Source organism: Pogona vitticeps, chromosome 2 (genome assembly GCF_051106095.1).
Source record: "Pogona vitticeps strain Pit_001003342236 chromosome 2, PviZW2.1, whole genome shotgun sequence".
NCBI classification, from domain to species: Eukaryota; Metazoa; Chordata; class Lepidosauria; order Squamata; family Agamidae; genus Pogona; species Pogona vitticeps.
The window spans coordinates 175,747,906-175,769,044 of NC_135784.1; the positions used below are offsets into that span (position 1 = coordinate 175,747,906).

The following is a 21,139-nucleotide window of genomic DNA, read 5'->3' on the forward strand; positions in this document are numbered from 1 at the left end:
AGCTCTAGAAAGCTCACACATCCTAAAAATTGACCGGACTTTCTTCTGTTACTTCCAAAATGTTAACAAATTTTAACAAATATGGAAACGGGAAGGAGGGACACATGTTTTCAGTATTTAGTGAACACAGGGAAGCTTTCAGTTTCTTGGATGTCAGAGGAATTAAAATAAAATTAAAATAAAAAACATTTTGAAAGTCCACTTGTGGAGGGCAAACCTTGGTCTCAAATCCATTTTCAGCTCTGAAGCTCATGGTGCAATATTGGACTAGGGCACTATTTCTCACCCTGATCTCCTTCACAGGTTTGTGGCAACAATAAAGACAGGAAGGAGGAGGTATATGTTTGCTAGACTGAACTTCTTTGAAAGAAAGAGGAGATAAAAATATAATGAACAGAGGTAAACATGGACACATCCACTAATTCCAGTGGTGGTCATCTCTGTGCACTGTGCTTGATGATGCCTTGGGGGTATTCCCCCTGCCCTGGGATGCTAAGAAACACTGGAAAACTAGGGAAAAACCAAAGATAAACTGAATATATATATTTTTAACAGCTGCTTTTCTATATATGTTTCTTTGGATCATTGCCTGCATGAGACTCATAACCAGTCTTTATTTTTCACCCAGATGCTGCCATTTCAGGTACATTTCAAGTCGCCTGAAATCAGAATGACTTATAAAGTGATGTGTACAGGAGCCATAGAAATAAAGCTGCACAAGATTTGATTAAAGGCCTTAGGAAAACTCTTCTCCGACCTGGTGCTTTGTGGTTCTTTTGGGCATTCCTGTCATTTCTAGCTCATTTGGCTTAGACTTCTGGCTGAGAACGATAAGAGTTTTTGTGTTTTTTTTTGCCCCTGTCACCTCTGGAGGGCCCTTAATTGGAGAAGTCACCTTACAATAATGCAGTTCATAATTCTTAAATAATAGTGAAAATTTGTAACTTCACGGCAAATGAAGGCACACATCCTATTTCCTCTCTCTTTTTTATTTTCAAAGTATCCAGGGTCCTTTTCAGCAGTATACTAGAGGCTTTACTCAGTGTTTTTCTGACATGCTGATCAATCCTACCAACATTTTGTCCAAAGCAAGCCCCACCGATTATAGACTGTCTTATGTCTCTTCTGACCAGGCAAGCTAACTGGTGCTTAACTTCAGCCCTATTGCTTTCAAAATGGCCGAACCAGCCACGACAGGAACAGCCTCATTAGGCGTTGCCACTTGTAGCAAAGCCAGCAAAGAGTTTTGTGGCACCTTGAGGACTAGTGAGTTTTATAAGCTTTCATGGTGTGCTGCCCATTTCATTTGCAGGAGCTAGTACCTAATAAAAGATAGTCTTCAGTGTGTGGTAAGATGCTTTGTTGTGCTTGCTACAGAAGACTAGCACCGGCAAATGCCACCATTAGTGCCTCAGAAAAAGACATTGTTAGGAAGTTGGGTGGCAGATGTCTGTCCAAAGTGTAGCATGGGGGAAGGGGAGATTTAATTCTTTCCTCTCGAAAGCAAGCAAGCAAGCAAGCAAGCAAGCAAGCAAGCAAGCAAGCAAGCAAGCAAGCAAGCAAGCAAGCAAGCAAGCAAGCAAGCAAGCAAGCAAGCAAGCTTTTATCTGCTATGGATAGCTCAGTGGTTTAGGTCTTTGACTGCAGAGCCAGAGTTTGAGAGTTCAAATCCCCGCTATGCCTCCTTGACAGAAGCTGGACTGGATGATCCACAAGGTCCCTTCCAGCTCTGCAAGTTCTATGATTATTTTTAACCAAAGGGGGGAAACTTGGGTTTAGCTGGTCTAGAGTTTCTGTCTATGTTCAGTGATTGCGAAAGGTGCAATTGAAGAGTTTATACTGTGACTTTTGTGGTCTTATTCCTCCTTGCCTCTCCTTTAATTGTTTCCCTGGAGAGCAAATGTGGTGCTGTGGACTAAAACTGAGAAAACCCGGGTTCAAATTCCTGTGTGGCCAAGGAAACACATGGTGTGCCAGGAAAATGTATTGTGTCTCCATAAGTTGGAAGGGACGTGATGGCACATGAAACACACATCAATCCACTTACGTCAGGAAGCAATAAGGCAGCGTGTGTGTTTAAGAAACCTCTTACTCATTCAGCTGAGTAGAAATATGTTTTTATGATTTCTTAAATGAAAAAGATGCTTACTATAAAACAACATTTTCTATATAATAAAATGATCTATACTTTACACCATGACCAAACACAGTGTTACATCTTACGATCACCATGCACAATACCATACAGTTTTTTTTTAAAAAAAATATTAAGTTATTTTAATACACTCATGGGCCATGGGGGAAGAGAGAGTAATCTATGTGATTGAAAGAGTGGATTTCATTCACAGATTCTGGAACTCTTTAAAGCTCAATGAATGTATCTTTTGAGCTTCTTTTCTTGTGGGGTGGGATCTTCTGAAGATTCTCTAACTTCTTCATCACTCTTGTAAGCAGATGTGGGTCTGCTAAATAGAGACCTTGATTTTTTGCTCCCAGGAGAGAATTTGAAGTCATCACGGAAGGAAGACTTCCATACTGAGGAAAGTGTGGCCAAAGTTCTCTCCTAGGTATACCTTTGTGCTTCTCCCATATTTTATTCCATTAAAATGTGAATTACATCAATAGGGAAGAGAATGTATATTTTTTTCCCTATGTTTGGAATACATGCAAATTATAAGGCAAACAAGGGGTAGTAGTACATTTGTCTAGGCTGTATATTAGCCTGATTCTTTTACCTGATGAGGAATCCCAAAACTGGCACAATTGACCAGGAAGTGCTCCTGTTCCAGATTCATTGAAATGGTGTGCCATCTACTCTTGTCCAGCTTCCACCTATTTCAGTGGTCTTTGTCCAAGAAACCATTCAGTAGTATGCTATGCTTCTAAATGGATTGTGTTTTGTGCAGTGCTGTTAGATCTAAGTGCTACTGAGAACAAGGATGTGGGCTCAGGTTTAGCATGTGCTAAGGCAGTGGAAGATAGGAGGACTTGGCGTGCTCTGGTCCATGGGGTGACGAAGAGTCGGACACGACTAAATGACTAAACGACAACAATGATGATAAAACACTGCCTCTGACAAACGTTTCACCCAGAGGTGACACCAACCAAGTCACTCCTGACTCTAGATAGGGATTTTGAGTAAACATAATGGATCTTATTCACAGACCCTTGTGATGGTCACTGAAATAATGGATACCACTGTGATTTAAAAACAAAACAAAAAAGTAAGCTATATATTCAGGCTGTTATTCAGTTCCAAAACAGTAAAAATGAGCTGGACCCAATCTACATTAACCACCCATGAGCCCTGCTGAAACCAATGAGACATTCGTTGTCATCATCACTGACTTAAGTCTCAATGGAACTTAAGTGTGGCTCAGCGAATCTGGATTCAACCCATTAAATTTAAGGGAAAATTTATGTTGGCATTTATACCCTTCATTGCTGACAACTCTGAAGGATCTCCATAGCCACCCAGCCAAGAGTTTGTTGTGTAGATAGACTGGCCACTTTTTTATCTGGAGTGCACAAAGACCCTGATCTTGAAAAATCCTTAGACACCTCTTCTCTGATATGTGGAAACTGTCATGGGGGGGGGGGGGTAGACAACAGCACTCTGCACAAACCCAGAGGCACTCTTCTCCCACAAATGTAACTTTCCCCTTTTTGTGTGAATGTTGTGTCTAGAGCAAATTTCTCATCATCCATGAATTTGTCTATTCTCTTCATTAGAGTTTTAACTCTTGTAAAAGCATTACATGAGGTTTCCTCCAACAAGTTGTGTCCTTTTGATGTTCCAGATGGCTCCTATGATCCCTAACCATTGGACTGGGTGCCTGGGGTTGATCAGAGTTATGGTCTAAAACATCTGAAGAGTTCTACATACAGTACATGAAAGCCTTGCTGCCATTTTGTGGTAGCACATCCAATAATTATGCATTCACTGTATGAAGCCCTTTTCTTTTCTTTTCCCTTTTGGGATTCTCCTGAATCTGTGCCTATTCAAATATTGGCCTTCAGGAAACTGCTGGATACCCTGTTTCCCCCAAAGATAAGACCTAACCTGAAAATAAGCCCTAGTATGATTTTTCAGGATGCTCTTAATATAAGCCCTACCCCAAAAATAAGCCCTAATGTGTGTGGGGGAGGGGTTTGAGCAAAAATTAATATAAGACCCTGTCTTATTTTCAGGGAAACATGGTAGCTCAGTGGTTTAGGTATCTGGCTGTAAAGCCAGAGGTTGGGAGTTCGATTCCCCACTGTACCTCCTTTATATGAGCTGGACTCTGATGCTCCAGAGCAGTGGTCCCCAACCTTGGGCCTCCAGATGTTCTTGAACTACAACTCCTAGAAACCTTCACCACCACCACTGCTGGCCAGGATTTCTGGGAGTTGAAGTCCAAGAACATCTGGAGGCCCAAGGCTGGGGACCACTGCTCCAGAGGGTTCCTTCCAGCTCTGCAGTTCTAGGATTAAGCCAGCCAGTGTCATCATCATCATGGCCCACTGACACAGTGTTAAGCCCATAGAGCTACAACTGGGGTGGAAGGGGGATCCAGCTTCAAATCTATCCAATGAGCCACAACTCTCTTTAGGTGACCTTGAGCTTTAATCATATGGTAGCCAGTATCCTATTCAGTTTTTATATATGTGTGTCACACACACAAACACAACTTTGGAAGGAGAGTCCCCACCAGTCCTTACTACATTTTGGTGATGTTATCCTTGAGAAAAGCTGTTTTGTGCTAGAATCTTAGGTTGTTTTTGTTGTATCGATTTCTATGAATTCCTGGTGTAAAAAGGTCTTTCAGATAAATGAAGGTTATTTCATAATCACATACAAATGAATATGATTTCTCCAGAACATTTAAAACCATTTTTGTCCCTTGTTCCTACATGATGTTTCTTAACTGTTTTATATTCCTGTGAATTATCAGTTTGTCAAAGAACTTGTTTCCTTGGATATACCATGTAGCCAGTGAAATGAATACTATATTGATACACATATAGCAAACAGAGAGAGAGAGAGAGAGAGAGAGAAACCAACAAAAAGTGGATTGTAATCCCCAACAAACCAGACAGAAAATAATCTGTTAGTCTTTAAAATATCACAACTCTGTTGTTGTTTTAATTTATATTTGAATAATTCACTCTTTTTAGCTTTTAATATTGTGTTTTAATGATATAATCTTCCTTGGGTCTCCTTTTAAGAGAAAGATGGGGCAAAAACACAAATACAATAACCAGGTTAAAATGGTTATCTTGTTGAAAACTGCTACATAGAAACCCCCGTTTCACTTATAGATTGCTACATTTTTACAATGCTGTCCCTTTCAAAATATAATTATTTTCAAAGTGGTCCTGCAGAAGGGAAACATTTTTGGTTTTGGCTGAAAATATGAGAAAGTATAAAATACATCACCAACATTTTTGCTGGAAATATAAGAAAGTAAAATAAAATACACCAGCAATACAAGAAATATACACATATGGGCCTACTGGAAAACAGTTTTGCATGTGGAAGCTTCAAGTTTCAAAAGCTTCTTGATGCAACTTTTTTCTTTTAAAAAGGAGTCGCTCTATTTGAATTATTATCTCCTATTTGAATTGTCTCTCACATAGCACTGGAGAACCCAGACTTGTTTGGGAAAAAACTTTTGTCTGGGATTTTCAACTGATAAGGAATATAATTGGATTTGCCCTCCTGGCCACCTAAAAATGTCTCTAAAACAAAGGGATTTCTCGCCCATCAGGGGTAAAGAAAAATGGGCTATTAGAATAGAATGGGCGGGCATTTACATGCCTAAAGTTCCTTTCTATCAGCCACCTTCCTGGCCGGGAGGGGTGCTTGGCCCATTGTCTCTTAGCAAAAGGATTGAGTTATCAGCCCTCCATCAACTCCTGATTGTTTCACCTTTCCCACCTACCCATTCCTTGATCCCTCTGAGGTGGGGGAGTGGGGGCGAAAGGTGGGTGGGGAAGGGGCGACCGTTCTTGAACTTGATTGGAGGAAGCAAACCAATGGAGGGAAGGAGGGAGCCAATGACACCCCAGAGGCCACAGGCTTTATAAAGCGTGACCCACCACGGGGACCGCACATCCTCTGGGCATCAGGAGGAAGAGGAGGGTAGGAGCGACCACCAGGAGGGGACTCGCAGCAACTGGTAAGCGGGGAGAAAAAGGAAGGGAGGGCGAGTGAAGAGAGGCTTTCTTCTTCAAAGGAAACCTGATAATGGCTTGGGAAGTCTATGCTGGTGGACACGGTTGGGTTGCCTGGTGGAGGGCCACGTGGACAACTCTAGATCATCCCGGGGTTTTTAAATTCTTGGGATTCTTAAGAAGGTCCTGGCCTTGCCTTGCGGGGCTTGTAGGAGCGGTCTTGGGGGCGGAGAAGGCGCTTTGGAAACCTCACGATTTCCCCAGGGATATATGCGAGACCTTCCAGGTTGCCTATCTCTCTTGACCTTCCACAAGTATTTATGGGACCTGCCTGGAGAGCAGCGGCGGAAATGGGTACCCCGGATAGTTTTTTTTCTCGTTGGGAATTAGACGGGGGGTAAATCGAGAGTGACACTTGCGGGAAGGGAAGGCACTTTTCATTCATGGAGGGAAGGGAAGGCCCTTTTCGTTCATGGAGGGGACTTGCGGTCCTCAGGATCTCGCCCCTAAACTGATGGCGATGAGACGAACGGAGGGGAAACTGAAAGATTCTGCTGGTTTGTGGCTAGGTTTTTTAAAAAATGCCTTCGAGAGCCAAAGCTTTCCTGAGGGGGGTGGAGGTCTGAGAGGCCCGGAGGGATGTTGCGGCCTAATGATGTCGTTTGGGGGCTGAGGGGACACACATTTTAGAGGAAGCTCCGAGGGAGGCTTGTGCTGCTTAGAGTAATGGGCGAACACGTGGCTGGGTTGGGCTTCAGGACCAGCATTTAAACTCTTGAGGAGGAATGTGAGGATGGGCGAGCGGAGCAAGGGTCTCCCCTGCAGGGGTAACCCAAGTTCCCCTGGGCGGCTGGGTCCTGTTCTGGGTGGTCTCTCGGGAGAATCTGCACTGGGGGGGCTACAGCTGCTCCGGGTTGGCATCTTATTTTTGGGAAGGGGGCGATCTCGTCGAAGTCTTTTCCCGCTGCCTTGAAGCTGCCAATACGATGGCACTGCCTTGTGATTTTAAACATTTGAGAAAGTGCTTCCTTGTATTGGCAACGTCTTGGTCAGGTGTCGTCTCCAAGTTAGGGAAGGCGGAAGGTGCCCTTCGGAGCTTCTTGCCCGGTAGAGGACAAGGCGCTCCTCCGTTCTCCCCAATTTTCTGAAAAGCTCTTCCTGCTGGCCAGGTACGCGGAGAGCTGCTCGCTGTCTCTTCCCCGGGCAAGCACTAGGGGGCGCCGCGTGAACCGGTTTGTAAAAAGTTTACGCAGCGCCTCTAGTGGCAGAGGGAAGGCTGGTGGCGACCTTCCCCGTAACTTTCCAGAGCCCCAAGTCTCGTGTGCGTTTCATCGTTCCCATTGGGCATCGAGTGCGCACGCATTTCAAAACCTGACTCCCTCCTTCAGGCAACCTTTGTTGATCCCGTGGCAGCTTTCTGAATTTAGTGAGTTGGGAATGATTTAGTTAAAAATGGAGGATCCCCCCGCCTCCGCTGCCATAGGCTCAAAACCTTACCTTACTGGCAGGATCGGGAATCCCGGGTCAAATTTACGATAGTATTCCACTCCACAACGTACTCTTAGTAGATCTTCTGCATGTGGTATGGAAGCTGGCCTTTTCTCAGCAATCCTAAACGCACTTGGGGAAGCTGATTTGAATGCCATGCCTAGCAATCGTAGGTAGCTAGGATTTCTGCTCTAACCTCTTTTTACTACACCGGGCAAACCAGATCACGCTTTATATAACCCTATATAGAGCATTGGAGTTGGGTTTTCCTGGTGTAGCAAAGTCCTGGGTGTTTTTATTTTTAGGACGGAATTTAACAAAGTTTCTATTTACAGCACAGGTCTCCAAAATGGAAAAAGGGGCCTTGAGAACCACACACAGACACTGGCACTTGCTTGTTCTAGTGGAGTCAATTAAGTGCTATATTGTTTGTGTGAGGTTCAGGCCTGGTTGAACGACCAACGCCAAGAAGATGTCCTGACTGAAACTGGGACCTGGGGGTGGGGGTGTAGTCTTCAACTTGTTGTAAGCCTGTACCTTATTTTGAAATGGTTCTCTGAAATGTATGATCCCAAATGTTGGAAATGCCTCTTGGATATGAGAAATGTATGCTCTCAAATGTTCTCTTTCTTTTTTTTAGATCCTCTCTTTAACAACAATCGAAGCTAATTATTAGGAAACGAAACCATCAGTCTGCCCAAACCTTTCTGCCTGGAGGATCTTCTGTGCTCTGGTAATTGGTGGTGCTTTCCAGAAAGCGATGGGGCTTGCTCCCAGGTTGCTTCCAAATGCAGCATGGATGATGAAGCCTCCCTCCCTGCCTGGCTGAACGTTGCCCAGACACTGGCACTTTCTGTTCTTCAACTAAACGAGAAAGTGCTTCATTGTTTGGGTGATGTTCTGGTTCAGGTTTTGCTCCTGGCCCTGGAGAATCAATCCAGGAATTTTGTAACTTGTGATTTCCATTTCCCCCCTTTGCAAGTTTCCTTTTTCATTACCTGCACAGAATGCCCATTCATTCTAGAAGTGACTTCACCCTGAGCACTTCTGGGTCATTGATGCTCCCAAGTGCTCTGTGATGAAGTGGCTTCTAGGTGGGTCTGCAAACACAAAATATTCCTCCATCACAGTCTTTCTGGCTGGACAATGCCCAAACATTAGCACTCTACTGTTTCATGTTGGTAAGTGCTACATTGTTTGGGTATTTCCCAACCAGGAATCTCATCCAGTGTTTCTCAGACATACATGAGGCAGCTTGTTTTGTGTTGTTTTTCCCAAAACCGTATGCACAGATTTCATTTACATTTTCAAATCCTGATGTTTTAAAAGGCTTTGTAGTTGGCCTTTGTCAGTATATGGTAGCATATGCATTAATAAAAATAATGTTGGTCGATTGCAATCTCTCAGAGTCAAAAGTGAATACATGTTGAATTGCCTCCCTTGGAAAGTATGTATATAATTGTATACTATCAAAAAAAGTCATGCTGGTCTTTCCCCAGCAACATCCTTTAAAAGCAGCTTCTGGGATTCATATGTCTTCATGAATGCTTAAATGTTTTTATTTCACTGCCTATACCCTTCTGTTCTCTGCATTGTCTCCTTTCCTAGTACAGTACTCAATGATGTATACCTATAAAAATGATGTAGTAAACTATTGTGTGGCATTTGTTTGCATAAATCTTTCATAATCTGTTGCTTTTGGAAAGTAAATAAAAGTGCTATAAACTTGAGATCCATTTTGTCCTTTTTTCTCCCCCATACACAAGAGAAATAAGTTGCTGTTCCAGAAACATTTGCAAAGGGAAAAGCAAAGCACTGTCCAGGTTTTACCCCTAATCATTGGTAATACAACTCTATAAAGAAGTGCAAACCTACAAAACACAACGTGTAACAGATAAATTACTATGTTAACATAACTTAAAATTTTAAAAATTACAACATGAGTTCCAGAGGCAATATGCAAGATGCATCATGACAAGCCATGTTGGCTTGAGATTCCATGAGCAGGAAGTACAAAGGAACCAGGAATGGGGAGGGGCAAAAGGTGCTCAGAAGGTCAGAAGTGGGAACACAGGCAAAAACCAGTGAAAGGCAGAGTTTGCTCTTCCCTTCTAGTTGTAGAAGGGGTAGCTGTGTTGGTCTGCAAGCATTGTTGGTAAAAGTAAAATAGAAATGAAAAGCTAAAGTCAAAAGCACCTCAAAAGACTCCTATCATGTCAATGAAAGACTACATGAAAAACTTCCCAAGTCCTTTTTTTACTTTTTATTTTTTACCTATAAACCTTACTCTAAGGGTCCTGAATCTCTGAACTAGCAGTTTTACCTTCTCAAAAAACTGGGAGCCGGTATCCTCTTAATCAAAGTTATTTTCACCACATTGGTTCCACCTTGAATTTGGCCAGATAGGTGACCAAGAGGTCATGTTCCTATATAGGTGTGGTGGCTACAGTCTCCCATTTGCCCTCTGGATTTTAAAACTACACAGAATTCTTTCCCAGCCTCTGCCTGTCCCAACTGTTCTGTAGAAGGAGGTTGGGGAAGGCTGCTCTGTTTGAATAAGCAGTGCTTTTTAACCCAATAACTTAGTGATGGGCAGCTGGGAGTACCAAGCGCTAAATGAGTCAGCCATGTTAATCCCTGTTTTGCTGCCTAGTTAACTCAAAATGGGACAAGATTTGTGTAACTGCTAAGACAGCTTTGAATTTGGACAGATGGGCTCATCAAACAGGAAGTGAGCACCTTTCTACATATCTGGCAAGCATATTGATACAATGCTATCCTTTGAGAAATTTTGTAGGGGTTCTTATTTCCCTGACAAGGGTGGACATTTCATTTAAACCAGGATCTTTTGCTTAGACTGCCAGGCCTGAGTGAAATCTTTTAAAATGTTTCCAATCTGATGCATTTCCAAAAGGATACACCCAAATATCCAAAGTCCGGTGGGGTAGGGGAAACACTTTTATTAACTGCTGTTAAGTCAGTTCTAGGTAGAGGGTGCTGAGAAGCTTGTGCATGTGTGCGTGCTGCGCTGTGCTGCTGTTGAGTCTGAACCAACTTATAGCAACCCTAATAAGACTTTCAAGGTAAGTGAGATATTTAAGGAGTGGATTTAACCAATTCCACACAACCCCCAGTGAGTTTCCGTGGCCAAGTGGGAATTCAAACCCTCTTCTCCAGAGTCCTAGTCCATCACTAAAAATTACAAACTTCAGCTAGCTTACAACAGTGTACAGGTTCATCAGGCTATGCACCACAGAGATGTGAATGATGCAGAAAAAATATTAAGCGTTTGAAAAATCAGGACCAGATGTCTGTGCCAGGCTCTTTTGTCAAAAACAAGTTTCAAAATGTGGGTGTTGTAGCCTCAAGAATAAGTGGCAACCTTTTCTCTAATAAAATTGGAAGAGGTTTTCTGATCAACACCACCAGAGATACAGTCTGAAACCTACACCTCTGAGTTTTCATTTAAGTCCACAACTAGACCAGGATTTTCTTCCTTCTTTGCCTGTGATTGCTGGTGTTCCATTCTTTGCTCCCCTCTTCTGTTTTAACTCTTGGTTTTCATCTTGCAGGCTCCTGTTTTGTTCAGTTTTGTTGTAATTGAAGCATCATCAAAATAATGTTTAAAAGACCCAAGAAACTGATTTTTAAACCATCAAAGCTCGTGATACAATAAATCTATTAGTATTAATGTTGTTACAATACTTTTGTTAAAATTTTTTAGCTTTTATATGTGGAAGATATATTGATAAGTACAATAAATTTAAAGTGGGCTCTCCTCCCTTCATAGCTATACTGACTTTGGACCTTGCAGCTCAAGACAATAAAACTGTTCTGTTGAAACCAATCTCTGTTCTCTTAACTACTGAATATGAGATTCATATCACTTTTCTCTTGCACATGTTAGTTTATTGCATTTTCCTGTATAGAATCTATCCCATTTACCGAGTTATGTTTACAGTGCAATACTACCTGAATATCCTTTTTCAGACTCTGTATCTGTTGCACCCATTATGCCTGTGTTCTTGTTTTGCCCAAGGCTGAATCCTCCACACACAGAACCTCACATACTGATTAGATGTTTCTGGGTTAGGTCCCCAAATATAACTTGTAAGCAATGCTCCGCTGGTAAAATTTGGCTCTTGGCAGCTATTTTTGGGGGGATCTTTTTCATGGGACTGCTGAGTATCTGCATTTGGCTGGGGAGATTTTTGATCCTCCTACTGTATCTTTGTTCTGCCAACTAAATTCAGGGGGTTGCATCTCCTCTGTGAGTACACTGGTCCTTTCCTCTTCCCACAGGATAGCCAGGGACACCATTCATTCGCTTTCCCCACCTGCTGAAGGCAGCATAGTCCAATCTGTGTTTGACCAGAAGAGCGCTGCACTTGGGAGGAAACAAGGATGATGAAGAGTGAAAGGTTACATCATCTCAGTGCCCTGGGAGTCCTGGGTCCCTCTGGTAAATGTCTGGGGATTCCCTCAGCTGAGTTGCCGCCTTCAAAGGATTCCTTGAAAGGAAAACATTGGCAAACCGCCATCTAGCTCAACATTCTTTGAATTAGCATAGCCAGGCTGCTTTCTGAGGTGTTTTCTAGCCTAGTCCAGGAAGCCATTTTAAACTAGAAATTCCAGAGAATCGGCCTCAGCTTTTTCCCTGGCATGACCTGTGAAGAGCTTGGTTAATCCTGGGCACTGTCCCAGGATTCCTGTAAAAACGGCAAACATTCTTGAGGCACCTTAAAGACTTAAATTTTATCTGCATGAGCAGAGACGGGGAAAGTTACTTTTCAGGACTACACCTTCTGACATCCCCAACCAGTGGCCACCCTGGCTGTGGGATTCAAAGAGTTACCACCCTAAAAAGCTATTCTTCCTATCTCTGGGCATTAACTTTCCTGAATTACAAATAAATGTTATCTCAGGAAGGAAGATAACGAGGGATAATGAGGCCAAACAACCTTGTATTGCCCTTATCTATTGGACTATGAGTCCCATACTCCCCAATTAGCATCACCAATGATAAGGGATTATGGAAGTTGTAATCCAAGACATTTGGAGGATAATCAGTTGCTTAACCTAACCCTTGAGTAGTATAAATCAGAACTGAGTTAATATTATGTAATTATTGTTAGTGTAGTATAATTGAAAGACTATCAGTTTAGGTCTCCAGAGACCTGGGTTCAAGTCCCAACCTGGTAAAGTGGTAAAGCCACCTCAAATTCTTGAGGAGCATCTGAAATGGGCTTTTAAAGAAGGGTACCTGCCAGCACTGACCTTCTAAATGAGGAAGCCTTATAATGCAGTAGGACCCACTATCCACAGAATATCCGCTGATTCACTTATCCACTGGCTGAAAATACTAAATTATTAAACCCCAGAAATACCTATTTGTATGTATTTCCAGGTGTATTTACCTGAACTGGTAACTAGAGGAAGTCAAAACCCATGCATGCATTGTATAGCATTTGATACTTGCTTGTTTTTCAATACCCATGGGGGATGGGTGGGCTTGAAATTGATACTGTGGTTTTATTGTACTTCTGCAGAGCATCATGTGTAGACTACATTGTTTTAACCATGTAGGGGTCACCAATGTCAGCACACACTTACATGAGATACAATAATACACAGCTTCTTAATCACAATTCCGAACAAGTATTTTTATATCACAACATTTGGATCTTCTCAACCATAAGGGACAGCCCAGAACTGGATATGAAGTGATCCACAGTGCACTGTCTAGTTCCCAGAAAGGAACAGTTCTGGAAACACTCCGTGTTGCATGATCCCATGCCCATCCTCTTTGCCGTTCCTTTTCTTTTCATCCTCTCATAGCTTACAGTCGTCTAGCCAAATAGTTGAATTACGACCATCACAATTTTCCCTCCAACTCATCCTGAGAAGAGAAAGTCAGAATTGGAAGGAAGCTGAGAAATAGGTGGGTAGGTAGGAAGGTAAGTTTAAGTTTAAGAAAAAGTATCAGCCTTAATCATCAAGGGACACAAATTTAAAGGGCATGATCCACTTGAACATTCTGCTGGGTAATACTCACAGAAACAGAAAAACTGGGTTGGAGCACAATCGGGGCAGACCGGTGGCACTGTATTGCCTGAGGCAAAGAGCTAAAGCTGTGATCCAAACCTATGTACTGCCAGAACTGAAAGAATACCAGAACACTTTCTCTTGAAGGTTCCTTCGACACGTTGAAGTTAAATCTTCAACAGTGGTGACAGGACAGCATCCTCCACCCCATTTGAACACAGAAGACCAGTTTAAAAGGTACAAGAACAAGCCATGAGGGACACCGCTCTCTCCCCCCCAACAGCATGCTGTCACCTCCCAGTCTCTTTGTAAGGTGGCAGCTTATCGCTAATACCTAGCGGTAGGGCCGGCTGTGAGTAGAAATAAAATCAGGTTTCAGAGGCAACCCTTAGGTTCTACAGAAAATGCTCTCATAGACTCAACAATGTAATGATCTTTTGAGTACACTCAACATGGAGAGTCAAGAGCGGCATTCAGTGGAATGTGCATTGGAACAATGGGATCAGCTGGTTCGAGGATAGATTCCCAAGAGACAGCTGAAAGCTAACAAGTGAGGAGGGAACTGATATCCAGAGACATCTTGATATGAGAAGTCCAAAGAGCAGGAGTCCTCCTGCTGTCCCCGACCTAGCTTTCATGCTCCATGTTCTTTAGCAGAATAATTCAGGGAGAATAAGGAAAGGTAGAAAACAACTGTATTAAATCCAAAGGCAAGGGGATGATACCTCTATTAGATCACTGAAAAGTCACAAACAAATGCGAGCTTTTAGACCTGTAGGGGTCTAAAAAAAATACAAGAGTTCCAAAAATCATGGCTTAGAGGCCAATGCCAGCTTCAAACTGACGGCTGCAAAGTCAAAGCCAGGAGTGCAGGTTTTCAGTTCCACCTCTGGCAACGTTGACTGAATTGTCCGAGGCTTGCCAGACAGAAGGTTCCAAGTTTAGGAGGTGCCAGAAGTGGAATTTAAAGCCATCACTCCTGGCTTGACTTTGCAGCCCTCAGTTTGAAGCTGGCATTGGCCTCTAGCCATGACTGCTGGAGAGCTGAGTGGTATAGGCATCTCCAGAGGTTGGGAATTTGATTCCGCACTGGGCCTCCTTGACAGGGAGGCTACACTCAAGGGTCCATAGGGTCCCTTCCAGATCTGCAGTTCAAAAATAATGATTATGGTGATTTTGAGCACTCTGGCATTTTTTTTTCTGCACCACTTACAGTGATGAACATTTGTATGGGCTGAAAACTAGCATTTGTCTGTGAATTTTTAATTTTTTTATTTTTTGGGAGAGGTCTAATAGAAGTGTTACTTACCCTTACTCTGGCACATGTACAAGGACATGACTCCCCCCCCCCCCATTCATTAAACTGTATTAGAGTCATTATTCAGATAAGCCACCAGGTGGCAGTTTGTACAAGAGATAAAACAGCAAGCTTTTCCTCACTAACATTGCTGTTCATCATTAAAAGGGTGCAACTACACTGGAAAGCTGAATTGGAACAATTTGGCTTTGTTGCAATTTGATTTGCAGCCTGTATTTAGCTGAATTTGCAGTCAGTGATCACATAGGGGATGTGGAATGATTCAGGTGTTCATCATTGATGCTGGATCAATGTGATTTGTATTATGTGCTACAGCCCCTCCTTCCTTCTTCCCTTCCTTCCTTCCTCTGGTCCCGCCTCTGCTGATATGACAGTGAACTGATGGGGGCATAAATACGGGAAATAACAATAACAATGATCCAGCAACAAGGTGAATCTAGCACTCATCTCATATATGTAAGAATTTTTAAAAATAAAAAAAAAATAAAAGTTTGGAGGACAATAGGAGGAGAGGAAAGAAGGCAGGAGTGTGTTTCCCTGGTCCTAAACAGCATGCCCCAACTGCCTGTGTCATCAAAACACCACTTACAGACACACACATCCATTTTTACAAGAAAGTATCTTAACTAACTTCTGTCCTCTGAAAAGCCTGTTCAAATTGTTCCAGCTTGAAAAAGTAGAAGCCCCTAGCAGTGGGGGGGGGGCACTTTGGGAGTTTAAAAAAAAAGGGCTGGACCAATTCAATTCAGCCTTCGCATCATGTAGTTAGTAAAATATACTTCAGATTCACCCATGCAGCTGCTTCTGAGAAGTGGTATACAGTACTGTATTCTGGCTCCTTGCCAATAAGAGTCTCTCTCTCTCTCTCTCTCTCTCTCTCTCTCTCTCTCTCTCTCTGTGTGTGTGTGTGTGTGTGTGTGTGTGTGTGTGTGTGTGTGTGTGTGTGTGTGTGTGTGTGTGTGTGTGTGTGTGTGTGTGTGTGTGTGTAAAATCTGTATTTTTGTCATTACAGATATTACAAACTGGCTCCCTGAAGACTTCAATACTATTACAGTACTAGCATCAAGAAACTGTTACTGCATTTGTTTGAATATCAGTATATCTAATGTTGGTGGATTTTGTGGAAACAGACCCAATGATGAGCTACCCTTCAGGCATAACTGATTTCTGTCTTAACAGAACAATGTGGACTTCCAAATCTACCTGTTATTTGGAAGCATACCAAATTAGCTATGAAGTTGCAAGCACAACTTTGCAAGGACATCATTCATTTTTTAAAGAAAATGATCCTGTGCATTAAGTCTCTGTAGGTGTGTGTGTGTTTTAAAGCACAAGTAACAGTATATCATAAGAATAGACTACTCTGTTTTTCTGCCTTTCTTTAATAATTGGATATCACTGATGTTTTTTACCTTTTGATTTCTACCCACTGGCTGAAATCCTGTTACTCAGAGTAAGTCACACTCAAGTAGGCCCACTGAATTATTGAAGATTTGATGAGACAGCTTCTCTGTAAGTTCCATTGATTCCAATGGGCCTGTTCCAGTGCAACTTACCACACTAAGCAACAGGATTTCAGCCACCTCGTGATATGCGTGTAAAAGTCAGAATATTGGACTGGGAATCAGAGATCCAGCTTCTAGTCCTCACTATACTCACTGTACCTCATAGGGAACCCTGGGCCTATCATTTTGTTAGACTTCACAGCATTTTTGTGAAGATAAAGTTGGGAATCCACATAAGCTTCTTTTAGGTCTTTGGAGTCAAAATGGGATACCAACACAACTCATATCTGGATAAACAATGCCATCGACTGCCACAACTCCAGAAGCCCAGAGAGAAAGTTGGCTGTCATCACCATGCCTTGCTAACGCATTTCCTTGTGGAGTCTTGATTTACCCAGCATGCCATAGTGCTCCTTCAAGTAAACACCCCAAAGGTCTTATGTCCCTGCCTACCCTAATGGCCCCTGCCCCCTAAAGATCACTTTACCAAGCCCCCAGCCCTCTGGGTCCTTGTGCGATCTTCATGGCACAGACAATGTCATCACGGATGCTGCTGGTCAACAGATCTGTGGAGACAGAGGAAAAAGTATGGGGGAGGGAGCCAACACACAATACACCTGTTCTCCTGTCATTCCTGCTGAACAATCATCCAAGCTTGTTGTTGTTGTTGTTGTTGTTGTTGTTGTTGTTGTTGTTGTTGTTGTTGTTGTTGTTGTTGTTGTTGTTTATATGCCACATTTCTCTCAATAAGGGACCCAAAGTGGCTCACAACATTAAAATTCACACAATTTAAAAACACAATAAATTAAATATTCAAAGATAAATTAAAAGATATATAATTTTAAATACAATTAAAAGTTTAAAACATGAAAACATAAAAAATATTACAATTGTTTGCTAAAATAGGGTTCAGGGAATCAGTTAATTGTTAAAAGCCTGCCTGAATAGATGGGTCTTTAGCTTTTTTTCAAAGGATAAAAGGGAAGGGGCCAGCCTGATCTCCCAAGGGAGAGTGTTCCATAGCCTGGGAGCTGCCACCGAGAAGGCCCTCCCCTGTGTCCCCATCAGCTGTGCTTTTGCTGGCAATGGGGCCGAGAAGAGGGCCTCCTGGGCTGATCTTCATTGCCGAGAAGGCACATATAGGGAGATACGTTCCTTCAGGCAGCCTGGACCCAAGTTGTATAGGGCTTTACAGGTAATGACCAGAACTCTAAATTGGGCCCAGAAATGGACTGGTAGCCAGTGCTGTTCTTGTAACAGGTGCGTTATATGCTCCCTGTAGCTGGCTCTAGTTAGTAGTCTGGCTGCAGAGTTTTGCACCAGCTGACGTTTCCGAACCGTCTTCACCCATTCCATCAGGAAACCAGCTGCTTCCCAAACTGTTTGCCCTGATTACTGACAATTAAAATATCCCTTGTACAGCAGCAACCCCCAAATCAGTTGCCAAGGGATGCGATGAAAGAGGTGCTAAGGCGAATCAAACTCTTGTAAAGCTAGTGTAAAGCACTCATTGACATGAGAGGCTATCCATTGCCTCTATGTATTGATCTATTCAAAGGTGAAGCTACATTTGATCCTACATACTGTACGTATACAGGTTCTTACACTTACCTTCCCCTCGTCAGTGATGCATCCAAATCAGTGGCACGGTGGGTTATTCTTACCACTGCATGCTACATGTAAGGGTAGATCTATTGTACATTTTTGAACTGCCAGAAAAGCCGGTGCCTTCCATCCCTCCCCTCTCCCTGCCATTTCCCCTTTTCTCTGCTGAGTAGCTCAGTGGATTAGATCTCTGGCTACCGAGCCAGAGGTTGGAAGTTCGATTCCCACACTGGGCCTCTTTGACAGGGGCTGGATTTAATCTTCCATAGGGTCCCTTCCAGCTTTGCAGTTCTAAGATTATTAATATTATAGACTTCTATGAAATGCTTGCTAGCGTCATGATGCAGAACTGAATTCAACCCACTTCATAGCTCACCACTGCAATGGATATGGCACTTGTTTGGTTGGAGGTGTTTGTAATCCTCACACCAAATGTTGCTGTTGATCTGGAAAATGCCGTTGCTGGTGCTGCCGTCAAATTCATAGCGGACAAGGGATGTGTCAAAGTGGCTTTCATAGAAGGCCATGCAGAGCCCTGTAACACAGGAAGAGATGAGGAGCCAGGATTCCTCTGTGAAGCCTAACACCCGTCCTGCTCCCACAGAAAGCAAGATTTCACTGCACGGCTCGTATGAATTACAAGTGGCATATTGTTTATTTCCAAATATGAAAATCAACTTTATTTGAATACTGGGCCCTATGTTGTCATTGTGGTTTTTGTCATCATTTCTGCTTCTGCTCCATGTAGAGGACAGACTAGAAGAAGGGACGGCCCTACCATTAGGCAGAAGGAAACGACTGCCTCCTGTATCTTATGCTAAGAGGACAGCAGTGACAGCATCCTGATTGTTCCTCCTGGACTTCCCAGCTGTTTCTTACATTGGATGACGGCATTGGGTATGCCACATTTTCTTTAAACTAACCCGCTGCATCGTTTGTGATGGAGGATACAATCTCATTGTCAGCATTCAAGAGAGATTAAGCTTTGGGTCAGGCTTGTCCAACCTGCGGCAAATAGGCCACATGTGGCCCAGGTCAGCTCATAATGCGGCCCAGTGCAATTTTTTATTTTAAAAGAAATTCCAAAGTTTCAAGTTACACCGCCGGCGCTTGCAGCCGGAATGCGGCCGGAGCACGTCACAATGGTAGGGGGGGAGAGAGGGAAGGAAGGAGCAGGAGGGGAGGGGAGAGGAGAGGAGGGATGCATGACTGCATTGTGCCATCCCCGTCAATAAGTGGACCCCCTCCCAGCCCCATAAAGCCACCGGAGGCAAAGCTGGCAGCCTCTGCTGTCTGAGATCACAGCTGCTAGTTAGTGCGCTTGGAGCGGGGCTGCGGAGGACGGCTAGGGCTGCCCCCCCATGCGGCCCAGACCAAATTTATGTGTGGCCCAAACCAAATTTTCATCTTCCAATGTGGCCCAGGGAAGGTGAAAGGTTGGACACCCCTGCTTTAGGTCCATTCAGATTCCTGATATAGACCCTCTTTGCTCCCAGCAGGAAAAAAAATGCCATGAATAAGCTCTTAATCACCTCCACCACTCCAGCACTATGCCTCCACTGTGGCATTGCCTATACTAAAGATGGCGAACCCACAGTTCTCCAGATATTAGAAGCATATGAAGAACATCAGAAGCTGCCTTACACCAGGTCAGGCCCTTGGCCACTGAAGCCCTGCTTCATCATCTCTTTTAGGTTTTAGGCAGGATTCTTTCTTAGCCCTCCTTGGACACACTTGTTACTTTTACGGTAATCTCCAATCCAATAAAAACCAATCCTCGTCCTGTTTAACTTTGGAATTCAGACAGGATCAGTAATGTGGGTTGGCACTGTAGAGTCCATACACATCTGGAATGTTCAAATTCAGGGAATGGGAAAAGTGCCAATCATTTCCATCAGCAAGGCAGATGGCGTCACATGTAACTGAACAAAAACCCCTTGCAGTGCCAAGTGTTCCAAGATGAATATGGTCTTTCTCTCACTGAGACTGTCAGATGATGGAGTCCAAAAATATCTGGAGAGCTGCTGGCTCCTCACCCCTAGCCTAGACCTATCTCTTTTCACAGAAGAAACACTTTCTTTTTGCAAGCAGTAAAAGCTTTGGGGCCCTTATAGTTCTGGTGAAATTTGCTCCCTCTGCTTGCCCATGACTGCAAAACAGAAATGGTTCTACTCATGCAATGTCCTCCTCTGAGCAACTGTCTCATGAGGGACAAGAAATCCTGCTCTGGATGGATGAACTGATGACCGGACCAGACTCTGGGTGGGAGACGAGAGAGCAAAAGAATGATGAAGAATGACAGTGTGTTGCCCCACTTCAGGGTATCCCCAGCCAGACCTCTCCTGCTATTGGGAGGTGAGAGGCCTTCCTATATTCCCCTACTGCATGTGTGAATGTTTGCTTGCTTGTGTGCATGCCTACATGAACATTTCTTTTTGCCCCTCACTCTGCCTGTCATTCCCCGGCTGTCTCCACCTGCATTGTGGCCACCAAACAAAATGGGCATCTGGTAACAGATAAAAGCATGGTGGCACTCACAGTCAGTCAAGGTGTGTCCACGGTAGCCGTCCAAGCCAGCTTTCTTCAACACTCGGGCCAGCTCACAGCGTCCATAGACTTTTCCTGCAACTCTGGATGCAAGACACAGAAAGAACTGCAGCAGCCAAAGAAATTTCATCCCTTAAAAAAAAAGCATTCAGGGTTGTAGGGGACAGGGAGAATAATGGAAGGATCTTTAGGGAACAGCTGAGGTGGAGACGGAGATTCCAAAGTGACCTGTGAAGGAAGTGGAAAGAATCATGAAGTCCCTCCACATTCCAAGCTAGGGTTAGGTTATTTACAGATACCACTTATGCCCCATTTTAATTTCACTGAGCTCAAGGCAGCATATGATGCTATACTTTCCCTTCCCCCTCCCTTTATCTTCACAACAACATTCCTCTGAAGTAGGTGATGCACAGAGAGAGAGAGAATGGATGACTGGCCCAAGGGCGGCCAGCTGGTTTCATGGCTCAGCGAG

The 21,139-nt window shown here is 43.4% G+C and overlaps 1 protein-coding gene across 1 annotated transcript; it reads right to left on the reverse strand.

The window, feature by feature from the left end:
• Positions 1-9,408: 9,408 nt before the first annotated feature.
• LOC110081125 (sperm acrosome membrane-associated protein 3) lies at positions 9,409-20,889 on the reverse strand. Its single transcript, XM_020797581.3, has 4 exons — positions 20,659-20,889; positions 18,497-18,655; positions 17,003-17,081; positions 9,409-13,546 (listed from the first exon to the last, which is right to left on the reverse strand). Exons 1-4 carry the CDS (start codon positions 20,795-20,797, stop codon positions 13,480-13,482), a joined length of 444 nt encoding a protein of 147 aa, XP_020653240.3. The 5' UTR covers positions 20,798-20,889; the 3' UTR covers positions 9,409-13,479.
• Between the last annotated feature and the right edge of the window lie 250 nt (positions 20,890-21,139).

Bases quoted from the DNA above. Each gene is read 5' to 3' on its own strand.
- LOC110081125 (XM_020797581.3), bottom strand. From the start codon at position 20,797: ATGAAATTTCTTTGGCTGCTGCAGTTCTTTCTGTGTCTTGCATCCAGA. The intron at 18,656-20,658 runs GTGAGTGCCACC...CCTGTGTTACAG, and splicing joins TGGACACACCTTGACTGACT to GGCTCTGCATGGCCTTCTAT. The intron at 17,082-18,496 runs GTGAGCTATGAA...CTGTCTCCACAG, and splicing joins GTGCCATATCCATTGCAGTG to ATCTGTTGACCAGCAGCATC.